This window comes from Mesoplodon bidens (genome assembly GCF_964165515.1).
Source record: "Mesoplodon bidens genome assembly, chromosome: 15".
NCBI classification, from domain to species: domain Eukaryota; kingdom Metazoa; phylum Chordata; class Mammalia; order Artiodactyla; family Ziphiidae; genus Mesoplodon; species Mesoplodon bidens.
The window spans coordinates 27,270,734-27,292,089 of record NC_138171.1 but is presented as its reverse complement, the minus strand read 5'-3'; the positions used below and the strand labels follow the sequence as shown (position 1 = coordinate 27,292,089).

Sequence of the window (21,356 nt, the reverse complement as noted above, 5' to 3'; positions counted from 1 at the left end):
GCCTCTAGCCTATCCAGGGCTCTGGAGGCAGACTGCCTACCCTGGCAGGAAGGAACTGCATTACAATAAAGTGCCCTTGTTATAATAATGCAGCCATTACAACAGCTCTGGCTCCTGGGAAGCTTTTTGAGCCTCGGTTTCCTCCTTTGTATAAAGAAACCAAACAACTCCCCTCTTAGAGTTGTGGCGCGGACCGCATAAGATTGACAAAGCAAACTCTTCACACAGTGCCTGGCACCAAGTAAGAATGCAATAAATCGTCACCTTTGTCATTATCGAAATACCAGGCAGAAGTTCGGGCTCAGAGAGGGCCCGAGACTCAACTAAATTCATCCAGCAGCAGAGTTGGAATCGGAGCTCTTTCCCCAGGCGTGAGCTGGGAGCTTGAGGTGGGGAGGAGGCGGTGAAGAAACCTCCCAAGTGGCCGGAGCTGTGGGCCTGGTGGAGAGATTCCCAGGTGTGGGGCGGGGAGGTAAGGTGACCCTTGCCCAGCGCCCGCGCCCGCGAGGAGGGCATTCCCAGGCCTCCCAACCGAGGCCTGCAGGTGACTGGCGGAGCTGGGGGTGGCTGGGGAGCTCCGGGGCTGGGTTTGCCGTCTCCATGGCGACCGCCCGCGCGGCGCCAGCCTGACAGCCCGTCCGGGTTTTATGAATGGGTGACGTCACGGGCCTGGCGTCTAACGGTCTGAGCCGCTTGTTCAGACGCTGACACAGAGCAGCCCCGGGAGTGGGGTGGGTGGGAGGGGGGAGCCTCGAGCTCCGCAGCTGCCGCGCCGTGGGAGGGAGACCCTGATCCGAGGTCTTTGGGGGGGAAGGCAAAAAGGGAGAAAAAAATTTTAATTACTTAATGATGCAGATGTGGGGAATTTTTGCAGGGGGCTGTAAATCCAGGGGAGAATCAGGGAAGGCAGTCCACTCTGGGCGCCTTCTATCTTGTTCAGGTCCCAGAGACCCAGTCCCCAATCCTGGAGGAAGACTTTCCAGAATTAATTGCTCCCATCCCAAGGGGCCTGGGTAAGCCCGCCTGGTCCCAGGAACATTAACCAGCAACATTCTCTGGGAATTGGGAAAGGACACCGCCGCGGTGGGCAGAGTGTAAAGGAGGGCCCGCTTTAAGTTTCAGCTCAAATATTTGGGAGATCAGGGTCCCAGAGATAATCTTCCAATAGGGTCCAGAAGCCCAGGCTCAAGTACTGGGCGACCCAGATCCCGCTGCTTCTCCATCGGGACCTCAGTTTCCCTCATCTGTAAAATGGGGCTGGAAAAGTGAGAAAATGAACCTGGGAAAACTGATTCTTGGAATCTTTTCGTTATTGGTAATACCGGTTTAGCCTCCTTCCCGAGGAGCCCAAGGCAGCCCTTGCCTCCACTAGCGACCTTGCACCGTGTCCTCCCACTCTCTCTGTTCTTGAGTCTCGGGTCCCTTTCCACGCCGGTGAGGGTGCAGTAGTAGAGCAGGAGGCGGGACCCAGAAGCTCTCTAGGCCGCGCCTCCAGACCTCCCATTGGCTGTTTTTGAACGTCTGAGACCGCCCCCCAAGATGGGGGTGGGATGCGCCGCGGCGTCTCTATAAAAGTCGGGCGGTGGGGCTTGCATCTACCTTTCTACAGCAGTCTTTTTACCGTTTCAACTTCATCCCGTACTCCCGTCGTCCGCCTCCTCCGTCCTCTTCACCTTCTCTCACCCAGACGCCAGTATCATGAAGGTCGCCAGTGGCAGCGCCGCGGCCGCCGCGGGCCCCAGCTGCGCGCTGAAGGCGGGCAAGGCTGCGGGCGGCGCGGGCGAGGTCGTGCGCTGCCTGTCCGAGCAGAGCGTGGCCATCTCGCGCTGCGCCGGCGGCCCCGGGGCGCGCCTGCCCGCCCTGCTAGACGAGCAGCAGGTGAACGTGCTACTCTACGACATGAACGGCTGCTACTCGCGCCTCAAGGAGCTGGTGCCCACCCTGCCCCAGAACCGCAAGGTGAGCAGGGTGGAGATCCTCCAGCACGTCATCGACTACATCTGGGACCTGGAGTTGGAGCTGAACTCGGAATCCCAAGTCGGGACCCCCGGGGGCCGGGGACTCCCCGCCCGGGCTCCGCTCAGCACCCTTAACGACGAAATCAGCGCCCTGGCGGCAGAGGTGAGGTCCGAGTTGGAGTACGAGATCATTTTCCTTTTACGGATGGGGAAACTGAGGCCCAGAGAGGGAGGGGTTACTTGACCCTATGTCCGCCCCATCCTTTCGGGCACCTAGCTGCTCAAGGATGCCCAAGGAGATTGGAAAAGGTGCTGCCTCCTCGTGTTTCCTGGGGAAGAGGGGCTTGCAGCCCTGTTCCCTCCAACCTGCCCGTCTCACTTCTCTCTCCGTTTCATCACAGGCGGCGTGCGTTCCAGCGGACGATCGCATCTTGTGTCGCTGAAGCGCCGCCCTCAGGGACCGGCGGACCCCAGCCCTTCAAGGGGCGAGAGGAATAACTGTTCTCTGGTCCTTCCAAAGCGCCTCGCCGGAGCTGGGGAGGAACAAGACAGATCGGCGGCCATTGGGCGCTTGTTGGATCCAGCCAGGGGCTGGGGGACTGACAGGGCAGGCTGACCCTCCCTCCTCGCCCACCAACCACCAGAGACTTGGGGGAGTCCCCCCGTGTGTTTCTATTTTTTGAAAAGCAGACATTTTAAAAAATGGTCACGTTTGGTGCTTCTCAGATTTCTGAGGAAATTAATTGCTTTGTATTGTATATTACAATGATCACCGACTGAGAATATTGTTTTACAATAGTTCTGTGGGTTCTATTTTTTTTTTTTTGGTTGTTGTTATTAAACAAATACTTTCGATGGTGAAGTTGCAGTGACTTCTTGGATTGAGGGGAGGGGTCTGGGCTGGGGTGACCCCTGACCCGTTTCGCAGCTGCTGCTAGGGGGAGGGGACTGGAAGGCCACATCTGGACTGTTGCTTTTACTGACCTGAAATGAGTGTTTCCGGTGTCTTTAAAGTCTATTCTTTCCCCCCATCCCTGGCCATTTCCCCGCTCTCTAGTGTCATAAAATTAAATCCTTTAGACTTTTAGGGTTTCTCAAAGTGGTCATTGGGTCATATGGGTCACCTGGGGGGGTTGTTAAATGCAGATCAACCTGCCAAGGCCCCCTCTGGGTTGAAGAGTATTCAACAAGTCAGTTACATTGGAGAACCAGGTCACCGGACCACCTGCATCTTGGCCGAAATGGGTGAAGCGAGACCCACAGGAAAGGGACTTACTTTCCCAGAACCTCAGCTTGTCAGGGGCAGGACTTCCATCTTGCCCCATTCCCCTGTAGGAGGTGCCTCCCCACGGACTCCAGCCTTGTCCAAGTGGGTGAGCAAGTTGGCAGGGCCAGCCTGGGCACAGCTGCTGGGCCACCTGCTCTGAGTCTGGACTCGGCCCCCTCACCCTGGCCTGGCTATGCCAGCAGCTCACAGAACTTCTCTCTCCCCCAGGGCTCCTGTGTGGGCTCTGAGGAGGAGTGGGCTAGTCAGTCTGCAGCTCCTGAGCAGGAAAAAGGTGTCATTGACAAGGACCTATCTGCCTGGACATGTGTGAAAGTTTGTACTCATGGGGGAGTGCATATGAGTGTCTGGACCTGTGTGTGTGACATGAGTGAACTGGTAATTACCCTGTGGGGCTGGGTCATCTGTTGGTGTGCAGGCCTGGGGGTTTGGGTGAGGATACACATGGGGATGTGTGAAGAAGGGCAAATGTGAGCACATGTTTTCTGCAAGATAAGTGAGCAAACTCCAGCTGTTTGGGCTGGTATGCTCTGCTGAAATGCACTGTGCAGCTCTTGGCCTGGCTCTGGCTTGATGGATGGGTTTGTGTGTCTGGGGGCTGCAGAACTGCACTGGGTTTCTAAGTAGATGTCTGTAGATTGGCTGGCATTCCTGGGTCTCTGCTGGTCTGGGAGTGGGGGTGGGGTGGTAGGTAACCCTTCCTAAAAAGTTCAAGTACCACCTTTCCAGGCAGTTGTTAGGCCCTTGGGGACACCAACCCTTAAGTATCCCTACCAGGCAGTTGCCAGGTATTACACAGGTAGAAACTGAGCCCCAGAAAAGGCAAAGAACTTGTCCCAGAGAGTGTAAGGACTGTTAATATATTTTGTCAATAAATAAAATAGAGTAAAATAAATAGCACCAAGCACCACGCGCCTCACTGTACTCTAAACCCTTTACATAAAGGATTTCATGGATCTCTGTGGGGCTAAGGGCAGAATTCTGAATAATAATAATAATAATGAAGACTATCAACTATTGAGCACTAACAATAAGCCAGATATCAACCCCCTCCCCAGCACATTCTAGACTTTATCAAAGAGCCCAGTATTTGGAGGTAAATCGTGTCCTTCACTACTGCCCACTCAACTCTCCACCGGCTACTGTTTTGTAGCATTAACTTCACAGAATTGTTGTAGAGAATAAATGAAATAGAGCACTTAGCACGTAGTGTTTGCTAGCTATAAGTTATTATTAACTGTCCCCTGAATGTCCTTGCAGTGTCCTCAGAGGCACACGTGTGCCCCACTCCCTCCCGCGTGCCCCCCCCCCGCCTACCAGCCCACCCACCGGGCCGTGGGCGTGTCCCCGCGAGTACTCCCCCACGGCACGACCCTTTTCCAGGAGAGGAAGGGGCTGTGCCAGAGGGGTGGGGGCCCGGGTCACCTCCCCCGCAGTGCAGGCACACTCTGGCTTCCACGTTTCCCTCTTTTCCCCTTTGGCCCGGGGCCCAGCCCATCTGGAGGCCGGCTCGGCGGCGGCCTGGGAGCGTTTCCATCAGCTGGGCCCGAGGAATGCGGAGCTATTTAACCTGAGCATCCCCAGGTGTACGGAGGCGCCTGGCTGTCTGGGGCCCGCCGCCTTTGGCACGGCCGCGCTAGACAAACAGCGCGCCGCCCCCGCCCTGCCCCTCCGCCCGCAGCTGCAGCCGGGCCTGGGAACGGGCGGGAGCCGGCGGCTTGCATAAGAGGCTCGCGCTCCGCGGAGGGAGGGGCGAGCGGGGGACGGGGGCCGCCGGGGGGTGTGAGGGCAAGAGTGTGTGTGTGCACGTGTGTGCGTGCGTGTGCGCAGCGCGCAAAGCCCTGCTGCGAGTGTGTGTACAGCACTCAAAACCCTGCTCTCTGCGTGTGTTTGTGTGTGTGTGTGTGTGTGTGTAGCACACAAAACCCTGCTTCTTTGGGCCGCCGCTGGGGAAATCATTAACTCCTTAACCCTGCCAGACAGGGGGCAGGAGCTGGGCGGGGGGGGGGTGTGGGGAGACGGCAGAGAAAAACCAGGACAAAGTTCCTTGGGCATTGGACCCTGCCTCTCCAGGGCTTTGGGGCCCAAGAGCTGAAGGATTTTTTTCTTTAACAAACACTTCTAGAGCGCTTATTCTGTGCCGGGTAGTATACTAAACTCAAAATTAATTTGGTTAATCCTCCTCACAGCTGTAAGGGGGCAATGCTATCATATGCTCATTTTAATAATAGCAACAACAGCAGCACAACAGTAAAGGTAAGATAACATTTTAGTAGGGAGGCTGGTAGAACACAGCCTCTGAATCAGCCTTGATGCTCCTCACTTCGCCTGTCTGAGCCTCCATTTTCTCATCTGGGAAATGGGCTCCAGAACCTCAGCCTCAAGGATCAATTGAAGGGTTGTGAATGGAAAGCTTGGCACCAGGACTGGCTCAGTGTAGACACTCGGTATATGTTGGTATAAAATGTTTTGTGCCCTCACTAAGGGGATTGTCTCATGAGCCCTATCCGGTGTGTAAACCCATTGATATTCCTACTTTTCAGATGAGAAAAGGAAGACATCAGAGAAGTGACCCACCCAAGGCCACACAGGGACTGACTTAGAACTTTCTGGAAACTAGGCTTCTGAGGGGCTTCACGTTCCCACAGAACATCCAATTGAGCTTTTTTTTTTCTTTTTAAATAGGAATGAATTTTTTAAAATCAGTTTTTGTTTTTTAATGTATTTTTTATTTTTTTTTATTTATTTATTTTTTTTCGGTACGCGGGCCTCTCACTGCCGTGGCCTCTCCCGTTGCGGAGCACAGGCTCCGGACACGCAGGCTCAGCGGCCATGGCTTCACTGGCCCAGCCGCTCCGCAGCAAGTGGGATCTTCCTGGACCGGGGCACGAACCTGTGTCCCCTGCATCGGCAGGTGGACTCTCAACCACTGCGCCACCAGGGAAGCCCTATTTTTTTATTTTTGACTGCGTTGGGTCTTCGTTGCTGCACGCGGGCTTTCTCTAGTTGTGGCGAGGGGGGGGCTACTCTTCATTGCAGTGCGTGGGCTTCTCATTACAGTGGCTTCTCTTGTTGCGGAGCATGGGCTCTAGGCATGTGGACTTCCGTAGTTGTGGCACGTGGGCTCAGTAGTTGTGGCTCTCGGGCTCTAGAACGCATGCTCAGTAGTTGTGGCGCCCGGGCTTAGTTGCTCCGTGGCACCCAATTTAGCTTTTTCATCTTATTTCCAATTGAAATCACACCGGGTCATTATATATTTTTGTTTTAAACACATAAACTGGAAAAACGCAAGACATAATGCATATCACAATTTTTGCAACTCATGTTTTGGCATTTCTTAATTTTAAAAAATCTAACGAGAGCCTTGAAAGATGGAAATGGCCCAGGCTCTCTCTTCCTCTAAGAGGTCGTGGGCCAGGTCCAATGTGACCTGGTTCTGAGAAGACAGGTCCCACAGTGGGGCACAGGTCTTGAACCAGGTAGTGACCAACCAAACTGTGGACACGTCTGCTTGGGTCCTGGTGGCTAGGGATCATTAGGCCCTGACCTCTGGATGCACATGCCCCCTCCACAAAGGTCAAGGGGGTTTCATGCGCAAACACCAACCTTACACCTGCCAATTTGAGTCACCCAGACCTCAAAGTGCCCCTGGAGCTGCCTCCCCGCCCCCCAACATTGCCTCCTGAGCCTAAGACTCAGGGGTAAAACCTTTCCTCACACCATCTACTCTTATTGAGTCCCAGGGACTGCACACAGGGAGGGCTCCCGGCTGTCCAGGTCACACACTGCAAGGCTTTCCATTGACAGTTGGGCCTGGGAGTCCAGCCTGACTGCCAGAGGGAAAGGTGAGTCATGGCCCAGCCAGGGTCCCGGCGCTTTCCCGGAAAGGGAAGGGAACGGAAGAGAGGAAATCAAAAGGCCTGGAGGCGCACAAGGCGGTGGGGCGTTCTTATCTTCCCGGGACCCGCCCTGGCTGGCGCTTCCTGCCCCAACTCTTGCAAAATGGATTTCCCAGCGCTGCCCCCAAGAGGGGCACCGCGGGCCGTACAGGGTTGCATCAGGGCCTTGTGCAAGGCATAGCTGGCGGGGAGGGCGATGCTGCAGGCCAAGAGGGGGCAAGGGAAGGGGGACTCGGCTTCTAGGTCCAGTGCTACTTCTGATTGGCACTTGCCACCTCCCTGGCCTTCAGCATCCTCAGCTTTAAAATAGGTGTTACAGCCACTGTTCTGAGGTTTCAGTGACATCATCCCCGTCCCATCCACTCCTCAAGCCTCACCCAAGCCAGGCCATTGTCATCTCTACCTGGAAAACTGTACCAGCCCCAACTGGTTCATTCAACAAACATGTTGGCCCTTGAACAATGTGGTTTTGACCTGCACGGAGTCCACTTATAAACGGATTTTTTTCAATAGTAAACACTACAGCAGGGGTCCCCAACACCCGGGCCGCAGACCGGTACCTGTCCTGGGCCTGTTAGGAACCGGGCCGCTCAGCAGGAGGTGAGCGGCGGGCGAGCCAGCGAAGCTTCATCTGCAGCTCCCCACGCTCGCATTACCGCCTGAACCATCCCCCCGCCCCTCCCCGGTCCGTGGAAGAATTGTCTTCCACGAAACCGGTCCCTGGTGCCGAAAATGTTGGGGACCGCTGAACTACAGGACTACAAGATCCGGGGGTGGCTGAAACCGCTGATGCAGAACCACGGATGCGGAATCCCCGATAAGGAGAGCTGAGTATAAACTACACGAGGATTTTCACTGCGTCGGGTCCCTAATCCACGCGTTGTTCAAGGGTCAACGGTAGTTACAAAGTTTCTACCTGTGCTAGGAGCGGGTTGCAGGAGCTAAGAATTTAGATAAAAATCCTTGCCCTATTGGAATTTACGTTCCTAGTGGAAGAAGACAGACAGTAAATAAATATGCATAAGCATAATCAGAGGTGGATTCACCCTGAAATGACTGAAGCTTACATTTCAAGTCTTCACATCTGGAAGGAGTCCTAGCAATGAGTTATGTGGGGTTTTGTTTGTTTGTTTGCTTTGTATGGGTGTATTTTTGTAAAATTTGCAAGATGTTGTGCCTAGATTGCAAAAATCTAGGCCCACAAAACCTAGATTCTCTCCTGTATATGCAGAGGGCGTGCAACAGGATCCAAGCTTGAAGGCAAAGCTGCTGGAGGCGGAGCAGAATCATGTCTACTCGGTTGTTCATGTTTTCAGCTTGAGACCCCGATCTCTGAGCGGCGGATCAGCGCGCTCCAGAACAGCTGAACTCACTCAGCTCACAGCAAACCTGGGCGCCCTGCCCGCTCCGCCCTTTCTCGGACCACTGGCCCCCCCTTGCCGGGAAGACCCGGAACTGCGCCAGCGCCGGCGAGAAACCAGGCCTGGTTCCCGAGGGCGGCGAAGGTTGGTGCCTTGGCGGCCTCTGGCGGCCTCTCTGGGAACTGCAGCCAGAGCTGTGATTTCTGTGTCTGGTATGTGACTGTGTGTCTGTGTACATGTACACAGCAGGCCACGAATCCAGAAATCTCCACCCAGCTCCTGCTCTGATCAGGGCCTTAGTTACTCTTTCCCCCATTCTTTCATACTCTTCCTTCTTCCTTGCTGTATGACAGCCCCTCTGAGCCCCATTACCTCATCCACAAGAGGAGGAGATCTTAGGCAAATTCTTGAAATTTTTAAAATTGTGAAATGTATTATACATACAAAAGGGTACATATCACGAATGCATACAGTTTAAAGACAATAATAAAATAAACACTTAAGTATCAGCCACCCTGCTTAAGAAATAGAATATTAAATCTTTCGGTGCCCCTCTGGATAAAATCCCCACTCTCCCTGTAAAGACATTACCACTATTCAGAACTTTGTGTTATTTAATCATTTCTTTCTTTTATTTTTTTCCACATACGTACCAGCATACATCCTTAAATAATCTATTGCTTGGGGATTCCCTGGTGGCACAGTGGTTGAGAGTCTGCCTGCCGATGCAGGGGACACGGGTTTGTGCCCCGGTCTGGGAGGATCCCACATGCCGCAGAGCTGCTGGGCCCGTGAGCCATGGCCGCTGAGCCTGCGCGTCCGGAGCCTGTGCTCCGCAAAGGGAGAGGCCACAACAGTGAGAGGCCCGCATAACGCAAAACAACAACAGCAACAACAAAAACTATTGCTTAATTTTACCTGGTTTTGTCTCTTATAGAATCATACTAAAAAATAAATAAATAGAATCATACTGTGTGTAGTTTTCTGACACTTGTTTCTCTCATGCAATATGAATTACACTAGAGCCATCCACAATGATGTGTGTAGCCTTAGTTCACTCACTTTTCACTGCGTGTAGTATTCTATAATGTGATTTTTTTTTTTTTTTTTTGGCCGTGCTGCTCCTCATGCAGGATCTTAGTTCCCCAACCAGGGATCGAACCCACAACCCCTGCAGTGGAAGCTGGGAGTCTTAATCACTGGACTGCCAAGGAAGTCCCTATAATGTGATTTATTTACCCAATCCTCTGTTGCTGGACCTTTGGGTTGTTGCACTGTTTTTGCTGTTATCAGCAGGGCTGCTCTGAATGTCCTTGTGCATATCTCCAGTGAAGATGTGTGTGAAGGAGTGAGATGGCTGTATCACAGGGCATACACAGTTTAAATGTTACTAGGTTGGACTGGAGTCTATTCTGATTAAACAGAGGAGTCAGAACTGGGAAGTCCCTTACATACCACTTAACCCAACACACTCACTGTAGAGATAAGAAAAGGAAAACGCAGAGAAGTTAAGTGGCTTGCCCAGAGTCCCCAGCCTTGACCTCCCCATTTTGAGGATTAGCAAGACTATTTCATCGTTAAACTTGTCTTCTGGGCTGGTTTTAGAATTCTGGACAAAGTAAAAACAAGGACACTCCTTGGAAAGCATGCCACAGACACACACACACACACACACACACACACACATTCACTCCATCTCCAAGTCCTGCCAATTCTAACCCCCTAAATGTATCCCAAAATGCACGCATTTCTGCCCATCCCCCTGGCTTCCATTACCTCGCACCTGGACATTGCAGTAGCCTCCTCATTAGTCTCCCTGCTTCTAGCATTGTCCCCCCCACCACATTCTCCACATGGCAGCCAGAGGGATCTTTCTAAAATGTAGGCAGAACATATCACTTGCCTGCTTAAGTCTCCTGTACCTTCCAGTTGCTCTTAGAATACAATCCTAATTCTGTACCACAGCTCACAAGGCACAGTAAGGCCTGGCTCCTGCCTATGTCCTCCCACTCGCCTGCACCCACCTCACTGCTCTCCTGTCACTTTGGTCACTTTCCAATTACTCTTCCCTGACTGAGAGGCCTTTGTATGTGCTGTGCCTGTTGCCTGAAATTCTATGCCCCACAAATATTCTTGTCACTCAGGTCTCAGCCCAAATGTTCCATCAGAAGGGTCTTCCTGACCATAACATCTCCTTTCTTTAAAAAAAAAAAATTATTTATTTGTTTATTTGGCTGTACCAGGTCTTAAGTTGCAGCATGCATGCGGGATCTAGTTCCCTGACCAGGGATCGAACGCAGGCCCCCTGCATTGGGAGCACAGAGTCTTAACCACTGGACCACCAGGGAAGTCCCACCATCTCCCTTCTTTCTTTCTTTTTTTTTGGCCGCTCCTCTTGTGGGATCTTTGTTCCCCGACCAGGAACTGAACCCGGGCTCTTGGCTGTGAAAGCGCAGAGTCCTAACCACTGGACCACCAGGGAATTCCCACCATCTCCTTTCATTCCCTGCCTTTCACCCTGTTTTCTGTTTCTTTCCTAGCACCATTCACATCTGTAATTGTCCTTGCGGAAATCTGCTTAACCTCTCTGGACTCATTGCACTTAGAACAACTCATTATCCTTGTGGCAGTTTTTTTAAATGGCCACAATTATTCCTTCCATTGAAAGGTGGGTCTATGTCCCCTCCCTGTGAACCTGGATGGGTTTCTGTGACTGCTTTGACCAATAGTTTACAGCAATCGATGCTACATGACTTCCAAGGCTAGATTAGGAAAGGGCATTCAGCCTCCGTCTGGTTTTCCTGGGGCACTCACTCTGGAGGAAGCAGCAGCCAGGTAAGCCTGCCATGAGACCATCCTGCTGGCAAGGCCATGGGCAGGCACTCCCGATGACACTGCCAGCTGAGCTCAGCCATCCAGTCATTCAAGTCTACATGAAGCTATCTTGGATCCTCTGGACTAACCCATCTGTCAGCTGAATCCTACTGAGTGACCACAGTTGATGCCACAGGGAGCAGAAGAATTGCCCAACCAAGTCCTTCCTGAATTCCTGATCCATAGAATCTGTGAGGTATAATAAAATGGCTGTTGTCTTTTAAGACACAAAGTTTTGGAGTAATTGTTACCAAACAATATAAAACCAAAACAGTCTTGTGTGTTTGTTCCCTTGTTTATTGTGACTCCTTTCTCTAGGATGGGGGCTCCATGGGCTGCTTTGTTCTCTGCTGTATGACCTCTGTCCAGCACAAAGCCTGGCATACAATTGGTGCTCAGTATATACTTGTTGAATGAAAGACAGCGTGGATGAATAGAGGTACTCACACTATACTCCGCTCCAGCTCCATTCACCCTGCTGGATGGGGTTTTGGGGACAATCCTGCAGATACCTTGGCATTGGGAAGAGGGGCACCCAAGTTCATGCCATCCCCTGGCAGCCCAGTCCCTAGCTCTGGAAGTGGGTACTGAGAGTTGCTTTGATCACCAAAGCCCACTGGGGCATCAGGGCCCCTCCAGTAAGTGCCCACCTGCCATGACCTCTCTTCTATGGTCCAGCCTCTGGGCTTTGCATAAGTTCCTTCCAATTATGTTTTTCAAGTCTCCTTTATCTGAAGTCACTTCCTCCAGAAAGCTGGTCCAGTTTGGGAACTTTCCCAGGCTCTTTACCTGACCTCCAGAAACAAGTCCCCTCAACTGCTTCTTTTTTTTTTTTTTAATAATTATTTAGTTTTTTGGTTGTGCCAGGTCTTAGTTGTGGCACATGGGCTCCTTAGTTGTGGCATACGATCTCTTAGTTGCGGCATGCATGTGGGATCTAGTTCCCTGACCAAGGATCGAAACCAGACCCCCTGCATTGGGAGCGTAGAGTCTTATCCACTGCGCCACGATGGAAGTCCCTCAACTGCTTCTTGATCACAGACAATTCCAGGGATTTCTCTAAGATCATTCCTGCTCAGTGCCTGCAGAACACCTCTTTGCCCTATACTGTTATCTCCCAACAAGGACACACAGCCCTCTCTCCTGCAGTTCAGTCCCCTGACAAGGACTGCCCCATCCCAAGATACATATGTGTCAAGCCCTCTGCTAGGTGTTTTGCTGCCAGTATCTCATTTCAACACCTCCACAACCCAGTGAGGTCAGATTCATAATTATCTCACTTTATAAGTAAGAAAGCTGAGGTTCCAAGAGGAAAAATAAGTTCCAGGTACATGGCTGTCAAGTAATCTTCTGGGATCCAATTCATCATCGTCATCATTATGATTGTAATTTCTTAAAGTACTGACTGTAAAGGTAACAATCCACTAAAGGACGCTAAATTCATTGGGTCAGACTTTAAGCAGAAACAGGATATTTTCACAGTTTCAAAGTATCCCACTTAATGTATTTTAAAATTACAAAGAGTAAAATATTAATTTTAATATCAATCCAGCAGACACCACCCTTAACAAGGGATCAAGGTGACATCACCAGTTATACATATCAACCTCATGAAGTCTTGGGCATACGTCACTTCTGTGGTGTTTTCCCCCAAAACTGCGTAACCTCAATTTGATCATAAGAAAACCTACGACAAACCCAAATTGACGGACAGTCCACAAAAGAGCTGGCTAGTATTCTTCAAATGTGTCAAGATCATGAAAAAGATGGAAGGACAGAGGAACTGTCCAAATTGGAGGGGACTAAGGAGACATGACAACCGAATGTGATGTGGGATCCTTCCTGGACTGGATCCCAGAACAGAAAAAGGACATTAATAGGCAAACTGATGAAACCCAACTAACTTCTGTTGTTAGAACTTTAGTTAATAGTAATATCCAAGGTTAATTTCTTAGTTCTGATAAGGGTTCTATCATTATGTAAGATGTTGGCAAAAGGGAAAGCTGGGCATAGGACATACAGGAACTCTGTACTAGTTTGCAACTTCTGTAAGTCTAAAATTACCTCAAAAGAAAGAAAAAAACATTAAAATAAAAAAGAGAGAGAATGAAGGCTAAGCTAGAGTAAGCCTCCTACAGCCCAACTCTCTCACTGGTTACAGCTAAAAACCCTGGACAAATACAAAAAGCAACTACTTAAGAAAGCCATGCTCTGGTGGCGCAGTGGTTAAGAATCTGCCTGCCAATGCAGGGAGACACAGGTTCGAGTCCTGGTCCAGGAGGATGCCACATGCTGCGGAGCAACAAAGCCCGTGCGCCACAACTACTGAGGCCACGTGCCTACAGCCTGTGCTCCACAACAAGAGAAGCCACTGCAATGAGAAGCCTGTGCACCGTAACGAAGAGTAGACCCCGCTCACCGCAACTAGAGAAAGCCAGCGTGCAGCAACAAAGACCCAACACAGCCAAAAATAAATAAATAAATAAATAAGAAAGAACACTGTAAAGTAAATAATAGACAGCAGATTGGAGTGAAAAGTCAAAATATGAAGAACAACCCACACAGCAGTAGTGAGTTTCCTGGTAGATGTTCTTCCTGTATCTTCTTACTTAGACCCAGGGTACTCTGAGTTCAGGAAACTGCACACCCGACATGAGCAGCAAAAACTCCCATAGAGAAGCCCAACATTCTGGCCAGAGAACGGGGAAAATAGACCTCCGGAAGCTGGAGAGTGTGAGGAATTCCTTGGTATTATTATTTTTATTTAATTTAAAATATATATATTTATTTGTTTCATTTATTTATTTTTGGCTGTGTTGGGTCTTTGTTGCGGTGTGCAGGCTTCTCATTGCGGTGGCTTCTCTTGCTGCAAAGCATGGGCTCTAGGGGTGCGGGCTTCAGTAGTTGCAGAACACGGGCTCAGTAGTTGCAGAACGCAGGCTCAATAGTTGTGGCTCGCAGGCTCTAGAGCTCAGGCTCAGTAGTTGTAGCGCACGGTCTTAGTTGCTCTGTGGCATATGGGATCTTCCCAGACCAGGGCTTGAATCCGTGTCCTCTGCATTGGCAGGAGGATTCTTAACCACTGTGCCACCAGGGAAGCCCTCCTTGTTATTATCTTTATTTAATCTTTGCTCTCAGCCCCAGTCTGCTCTGCAGTTCCCAAAGTCGTTGAGAGAAAAGTCTTGAGAAAACCCACCTGCTGGAGAAAAGAACTTGGAAAAGGGACCCCTGAGTGTAAATACTGTGGGGAGAATCCTCAGTTTTCTGTCTTTTCTCTTGCTGCTTTGCCCCATGGGCAGGCCCAGTGGTGACAGTGCTGGTGGTTAGAACTCTGAGAGAACATATTTCAGACTAGAGGACCAGAAAAAACGGGCCTGTAGAGCCAGATAATGTAGATAAAATCCTGGAGCAGAGAGAATGGATGAAGGAAACCCTCTAATTCTGTGTATGAACCAACACAAGTCCTGGGCTCAACTGTAAGCTGAGCCTGTATGGAAGACACCCCAAGAAGGTGAGCAAAGTTTTGAGTACTGACACCATGTAAACCACTGCCCATATCCCAGACTAACCCCTGCACCAGGCAGACCCAAACCACATAGCAAAGCTTTGAAAGTAAAACTGATTAGAATCACTGCCTGCAGCCGGTGACATAGAACATGCAGTCTGCACCTAACCAGGTTTGCCTGCTACTAAAAAAGAACAAATTTCCAGAGGCTTTTTAACAGTACCCAGAGTCTCAGAAGATAATATTGAAAATGTCCAGGATACAATAAAAAGTGACTCAATAAGGAACATCCAACCAATTCTCAAAGCAAAAGACAATAGATGCAAACCATGAAAAGACCCAGATGTTGGAATTGTCAGACAAAGACTTCAATGCAGCTATTATAACAGTACGCTGTGAGGGAAAGATGGATGCTTTACAATGAATGCGAAAACAGACATTCTCAGCAGAGAAATAGAAGCCATAAAAAAAGAGCCAAAAAACAGGCAGTGTTGGTCAAAAGGTACAAAGCCTCAGTAATACAAAACAAACAAGTTCTGGACATCTGCACAGCACAGGGCCTGCAGTTAGTATTGTATTGTATGTATACTTAAAAACTTGCTGGGTGTGATGAATTGGGAGATTGGGATTGACATATATACACTAATATGTATAAAATGGATAACTAATAAGAACCTGCTGTATAAAAAATAAATTAAATTAAATTTAAATTTTTAAAAAATGTTATACAGAATAAAAAGAAAAAACCTTGCTGGGAGGGCAGATCTTTTGTTAATTACTCTCACCACAAAAAGGAAATCAATATTTTTAAAGGCGGGGGCAGGAGGAAACTTTTGGAGGTCATGGATAAATTTATGGCCTTGATTATTGTGGTGAAATTTTCAGTAGTGTATACTTACCTTCAAACTCATCAAGTTGTATACATTAAATATTTGTAGCTTTCTCTATATCAATTATACCTTAATAAAATGATTTAAAAAAGAATCACTGAATTATACTAAGAAAAAACAAATGACCAAATGACAGTTTTAGAACTTAAGAAACACAATATCTCAGATCTTAAAAATTCACAGGATGGTCACAATAGCAAAGGGAGATGACAAAGAAAAGACTCAGTAAACCTGAAGCTAGATCAATAGGAGTGATCCAATCTAAAGAAGAGAGAGAGAAAATATTTTAAAAACTGAACAGAGACTTAGGGACATGTGGGAAAATATCAAAAGATTTAATATGCACGTCATTGGAGTCCCTTAAAGGTGCAGAAAAAGAATTTTTTAAAATGATGACTGAAATTTTCCCAAGTTTGGTGAAAAACTTAAGTTTACAGATTCAAGAAACCCAGCAAACTCCAAACAGGATAAACTCAAAGGCAACCCACGTTCACACATCTCATAATCAAACTAAAAACCACCAATAAGGAAAAAACAATCTTGAAAGCAGCCAGGAAAAAAAAAAAGAACCAAAAGCCAAAAACACTTTACATTTAGGGGGCCATGGAGGCCAGAAGATAGTGGAACAGCATCTTTAAAGTGCTGCAGGTTGGGACTTCCCTCGTGGCACAGTGGTTAAGAATCTGCCTGCCAATGCGGGGGACACAGGTTCGGGCCCTGGTCCGGCAAGATCCCGCCCCGGAGCAACTAAGCCCGTGTGCCACAACTACTGAGCCTGTGCTCTAGAGCCTGTGAGCCACAACTACTGAGCCCATGCGCCTAGAGCCCGTGCTTCGCAACAAGAGAAGCCACTGCAATAAGAAGCCCATGCACCGCAACGAAGAGTAGCCCCTGCTCACCACAACTAGAGAAAGCCCGCGTGCAGCAACGAAGACCCAACGCAGCCAAAAATAAATAAATAAATAAATAAATAAATAAATAAATAAATAAATAAACAGTGCTGCAAGGGACTTCCCTGGCAGTCCAATGGTTAAGACTTCGTACTTCCACTGCAGGGGGCATGGGTTCGATCCCTGGTTGGGGAGCTAAGATCCCACATGCCACGCAACACAGCCAAAATAAATAAATAATAACAATAATAATAAAAAAATAAAGTCCTGCAAGAAAAGAACTGTCGGGAGGGAGACGCAAGAGGGAAGAGATACGGGAACAGATGTATATGTATAACTGATTCACTTTGTTATAACGCAGAAACTAACACACCATTGTGAAGCAATTATACTCCAATAAAGTTGTAAAAAAAATAAAATAAAATATAAATAAAGGCAAAAAAAAAGAACTGTCAACAACTCTACATCTAGCAAAAATATCCTTCAGGAATGAAAGTAAAATAAAGACATTCTCAATGAAGGAAACTTAAGAGAAGTTATCATCTGTGGGCCTGCTCTAAAAGAAAGTTAAAGGAAGTTCTTCAGGCTGAAGGGGTATGACCCCAGAGATAAACTTGGGAGTTTAGGAATAAATAAAGAGCAACAAGAGGGTAAAAATATGAATAATTATAATAGATTATATTTCTCCTGTCAAGTTCTTTAAAATATATATGACTTGAGAGCAAAAATCCTAACATTTTTTGGGGTATTTCAATGAAAGTAGATGTAATACATATATGATAACTATTATAAAGGGGAAAAGGTAAAGTCACCTTTATGGTTTATTTTTATTTTTATTTTTTTTCTTTTTGCGGTACGCGGGCCTCTCACTGTTGTGGCCTCTCCCGTTGCGGAGCACAGGCTCCGGACGCGCAGGCTCAGCAGCCATGGCTCACGGGGCCCAGCCGCTCCGCGGCATGTAGGATCTTCCTGGACCGGGGCACGAACCCGTGTCCCCTGAATCGGCAGGCGGACTCCCAGCCACTGTGCCATCAGGGAAGCCCGCACCTTTATGGTTTTAATGCATCTATCTTTTACTTGAGGTGTAAAGTATGAACACTAAATAGACTGTCAAACGTTAAGTATGTATATTGTAATCCCTAGAGAAACACAGAACCTACAAAAAATTAATACAAAGATATACAGCCAAAAAGCCAATAAGTAAATTAAAATGGAAGCGTAAGAATAACCAAATAAGGGCTTCCCTCGTGGCGCAGTGGTTGAGAGTCCGCCTGTCGATGCAGGGGACACGGGTTCGTGCCCCGGTCCGGGAAGATCCCACATGCCACGGAGCGGCTGGGCCCGTGAGCCACGGCCGCTGAGCCTGCGCGTCCGGAGCCTGTGCTCCGCAACGGGAGAGGCCACAGCAGTGAGAGGCCCGCGTACCGCAAAAAAAAAAAAAAAAAAAAAAAAAAAAAAAAAAAGAATAACCAAATAATCCATTGCACAGCTATATCTCACTTCATCCCAGTCTGGAAGCAGAGGGACATGAGTGAACAGGCTTGATGGGTAGAGCATGCAGGAAAAGTGAGCCTGTGGGTTTTTATGTGTGCAATTTTGGACTGATTAGAGAGGGTACTTTCCACAGGGGTTAAGGAAAGCCTCTCTGAGGAGATGATATTGAGTTGAAATTGGGAGGACAATGGTGGGGTTTGGGGTGTCAATACTTAATACCCTCTTTCTTGCCCAAGTTCTGAAACAACTGAGTCAAATGAGGAGTCAGATATATTGAATCCAAATAACATTTTGTTACCATTCCAGTTACTACTGCTGCATAACAAGCCACCTGAAAACTTAGTGTGTAAAACAGCTGTCTGATGTTAATGGATACTGTTGGTTGGGAATTCAGAAAGGGCACAGCAGAGATGTTCCATAATGTCTAGGATCTTAGCTGGGAAGACTCGATGGCTGAGGTGGACTTGATGGCTAGGGGCTGGGATCGTCTGGAGATGTACACGGCTAGAAGTTGAGGCTGGGTGTAGGCTGGCACCTCAGCTGGGCTGTGGCCAGAGCACTTACATATGACATGGGCTAGTTTGGCTTCCTCACGGCATGGTGGCTGGGTTATAAGAGAGAGCATCCCAAGAGAGTCCATGGCATTTTATGATCCAACTTTGGAAGTCATCACTTTTACCATGTCCTATGATTAAAGCTGTCACAAAGGTGCACTCAGTTTCAAGGAATGGGGACATAGATGCCACCATTTGATGACAGGAGTGTCAAGGTCACATTGTAAAGAGAACGTGTGGAATAGGAGATATTGTTAAGGCCACAATAACTGATAAACTTGTTTGTAGACCAGAGTTTAAGTCTGCGGGTGAAAAGTGAGGTGTGTTGCTCCAGTAAAGCCTTTCTCATGGGAACATGCCAGTGGGAATAAATGAGTCTTGTTCTTGAGAGAAGAACATTTCAGCAGAGGGAGTAGTTACAAAGGCCCTGCCATGGGCAAGAGTGGAGTATATTCCAAGATCTGAAAGGCAGCATGGCTGGGGCATGGTGGGAGAGGAGGAGAGGTTGATGGGGGAGCTGCATTTGCTGAGTTTGGCAGGAGGGACCTTAAATATCGGCTAAGGAGTTTGCTGGGAGGCCAGTGGGTGCTAAGGAAGTCTGAAGGATGCCATGAAGCTGTCCCCACAAGGGCCAGAGTCACATCAGGGGGCACTATCCCCATGCCCATGAGGCAGTTGAGTTTGAGAAGACAAGGCTTTGGGACTTGGCCAGGGTCCCTCACGCCCTGCCCTGTGCACCCTCGGTTTGTCCTGTGGTGCAGAAGGCCCTGGGAGATCAGGAACAGAAGCTGCAGACCATTCCGTGTGGAGCCCCAGTGCGGTATCTGAAGGGACCAGTGCCTGCCCCAGAGTTAGTTTGACCCCCTGCGCCCCCAGGATCCCACGGCCACAGCCCTTCGCCAAATTGGACTATTCTCTTGGTGGTCAGAGCAGAGCATTGGGCTAGACCTCAAGGCAATGCCCACACTGCCCAGAGCTCCACCCATAGCCTGGCTGATACGTCACTGCTGTGGGCACCTCTAGGAGAAGCTCCGCTTAGACCATCGCATTCACCCTCCTGGTCCCCAAGCAGAGTTTGGGTGTGACTGGCATTATAGAAACGTGGAAAGGAGGCCATGCAGGCAGCCACGAAGAGGGGCTGAAACCAGCAGAGGATAGAGCTGGGACTAGAATCCTAGATGTGGGCCTCCCAAGCGTTCAGTTTCACGGCCCCTGATAACCAGGGGGTCCTTTGATGTCGTTTGTATACATCTGCCCAGGTCGGAGGTGGTGCTGATGAGGACCCGGACCCCAGGCCCGGGATGCCAATGCAGCAAGTTCTGTCGAAGCCCCACCCCCGCGCCCCTTCTGGCTCGAGGCGAGTTCGGATACCGGCCGCCGCTTCGTGCCCTTCCTGCGGTCAGAGCGTGACGGCTTCACGGTCCTGCTCCGCTCGGGGAACGTCTTCGCCTCCTCTGCCTCTGCGGTCGCCTGCAACGTGGGGGCTCCGGCTTGCACCCTCACTGACCACGTGGTAGGGGCGGGGCCTGAGCGGGTTGGAGGGGGCGGGGCCCTGGGGACGGACAGGGAGGGCCTGCGTCGGACAGGAGCAGGCGCTGGCCTGAGGGGAGTGACAGAATGGGCAGGGCCTCGGGGAGGCTCTAGGGAAAGGGAGGTGTGCCCTGCGGGGGCGGGGCTTGCTGACAGGGTTGGGGCTCGGCTGGGGCGTGCTGTGGCGAGCAGGCTGACAGTAAGGGCAGGGCTCGGGAGTGGGCGGCACCACAGAATGACTGAAAGAGCAAGGCTGGAGCCAGGGCGAGGGTCTAGCGAGTCTTGCGAAGGCAGTGCGGGAAGGACTAACTGGGCAAGGGGCCGGCCGGGGGCTGAGCGATTGAGGAGGATCCTCAGGGTACGGGCGGAGCCGGCGGGCGGGCTCAGCTAGGCGAGCTGGGCGAGGCCAGGGATAACTGACGGGGACCGGGGTAGGGCTGGAGATGGTGGAACGCTAGACTACTAACTAGGTAGAGTCCAGAGGTGCGGGCACAATGAGTGTGCAAGGGGCCAGGGAAGGATGACTGGCAGCTCGAGGACGGGGAAGGAGGGAGGAGACGAGGGACGTAGGTGAGTAGAGTGAGGCAGGTGGCGGGGCCTAGAATAACGGACGCCTGTGGAGGGGGGCCAAGAGGCCATGAGTGACAGCCAGAGGGGTCGGCCTCAAACGTCTCTCCTGCAACTCTGGGAGGAATCCCTCTTCCGGCTGAACAACGCTGGCTTCGCTCACTTCGTGCCCCAGGTGTGGTGGTGCAGAGATAACAGACCTGCCGGAAGGAGGTTTCCATCTTCCAGGCCACCACCGGTCCCGTCGCGTCCCAATGAAATCCATCCGAGGGCGTCCACCTGCTCTTGATCGCGCCACGGGATCGTTCCTAGGGCCGGAAAACCCGCCACTAGCGACCGCCCCCGTGGTAGCCCTGGTTCGGCGTCGGTTCTGAGCCGGCCCTCCTGTCCAAGTTGCGGAAGCCCTTTCTGGACTGGTCCCTGCTGGATCTGCGGGTCTTCGCACGACGTCCTCCGAGCCTGCGCTGCCGCCCGGGCACCTTCATGCTGGCGCTGCCCGTCGCCCCGAAGGACGCAGTGTCCCGGAATCACAGTGTCCCTGCTGGGAGT

At 50.3% G+C, this 21,356-nt stretch overlaps 1 protein-coding gene across 1 annotated transcript; it reads left to right on the top strand.

The window, feature by feature from the left end:
* The first annotated feature begins 1,587 nt into the window (after nt 1-1,587).
* Nucleotides 1,588-2,820, top strand: ID1 (inhibitor of DNA binding 1). Its single transcript, XM_081256428.1, has 2 exons — nt 1,588-2,121; nt 2,360-2,820. Exons 1-2 carry the CDS (start codon nt 1,699-1,701, stop codon nt 2,399-2,401), a joined length of 465 nt encoding a protein of 154 aa, XP_081112554.1. The 5' UTR covers nt 1,588-1,698; the 3' UTR covers nt 2,402-2,820.
* The last annotated feature ends 18,536 nt before the right edge of the window (nt 2,821-21,356 follow it).

Excerpts from the sequence above, each read along its gene's own strand:
- ID1 (XM_081256428.1), top strand. The coding sequence starts at position 1,699 with ATGAAGGTCGCCAGTGGCAGCGCCGCGGCCGCCGCGGGCCCCAGCTGC. Across the intron at positions 2,122-2,359 it reads TCAGCGCCCTGGCGGCAGAG|GCGGCGTGCGTTCCAGCGGA; the intron begins GTGAGGTCCGAG and ends GTTTCATCACAG.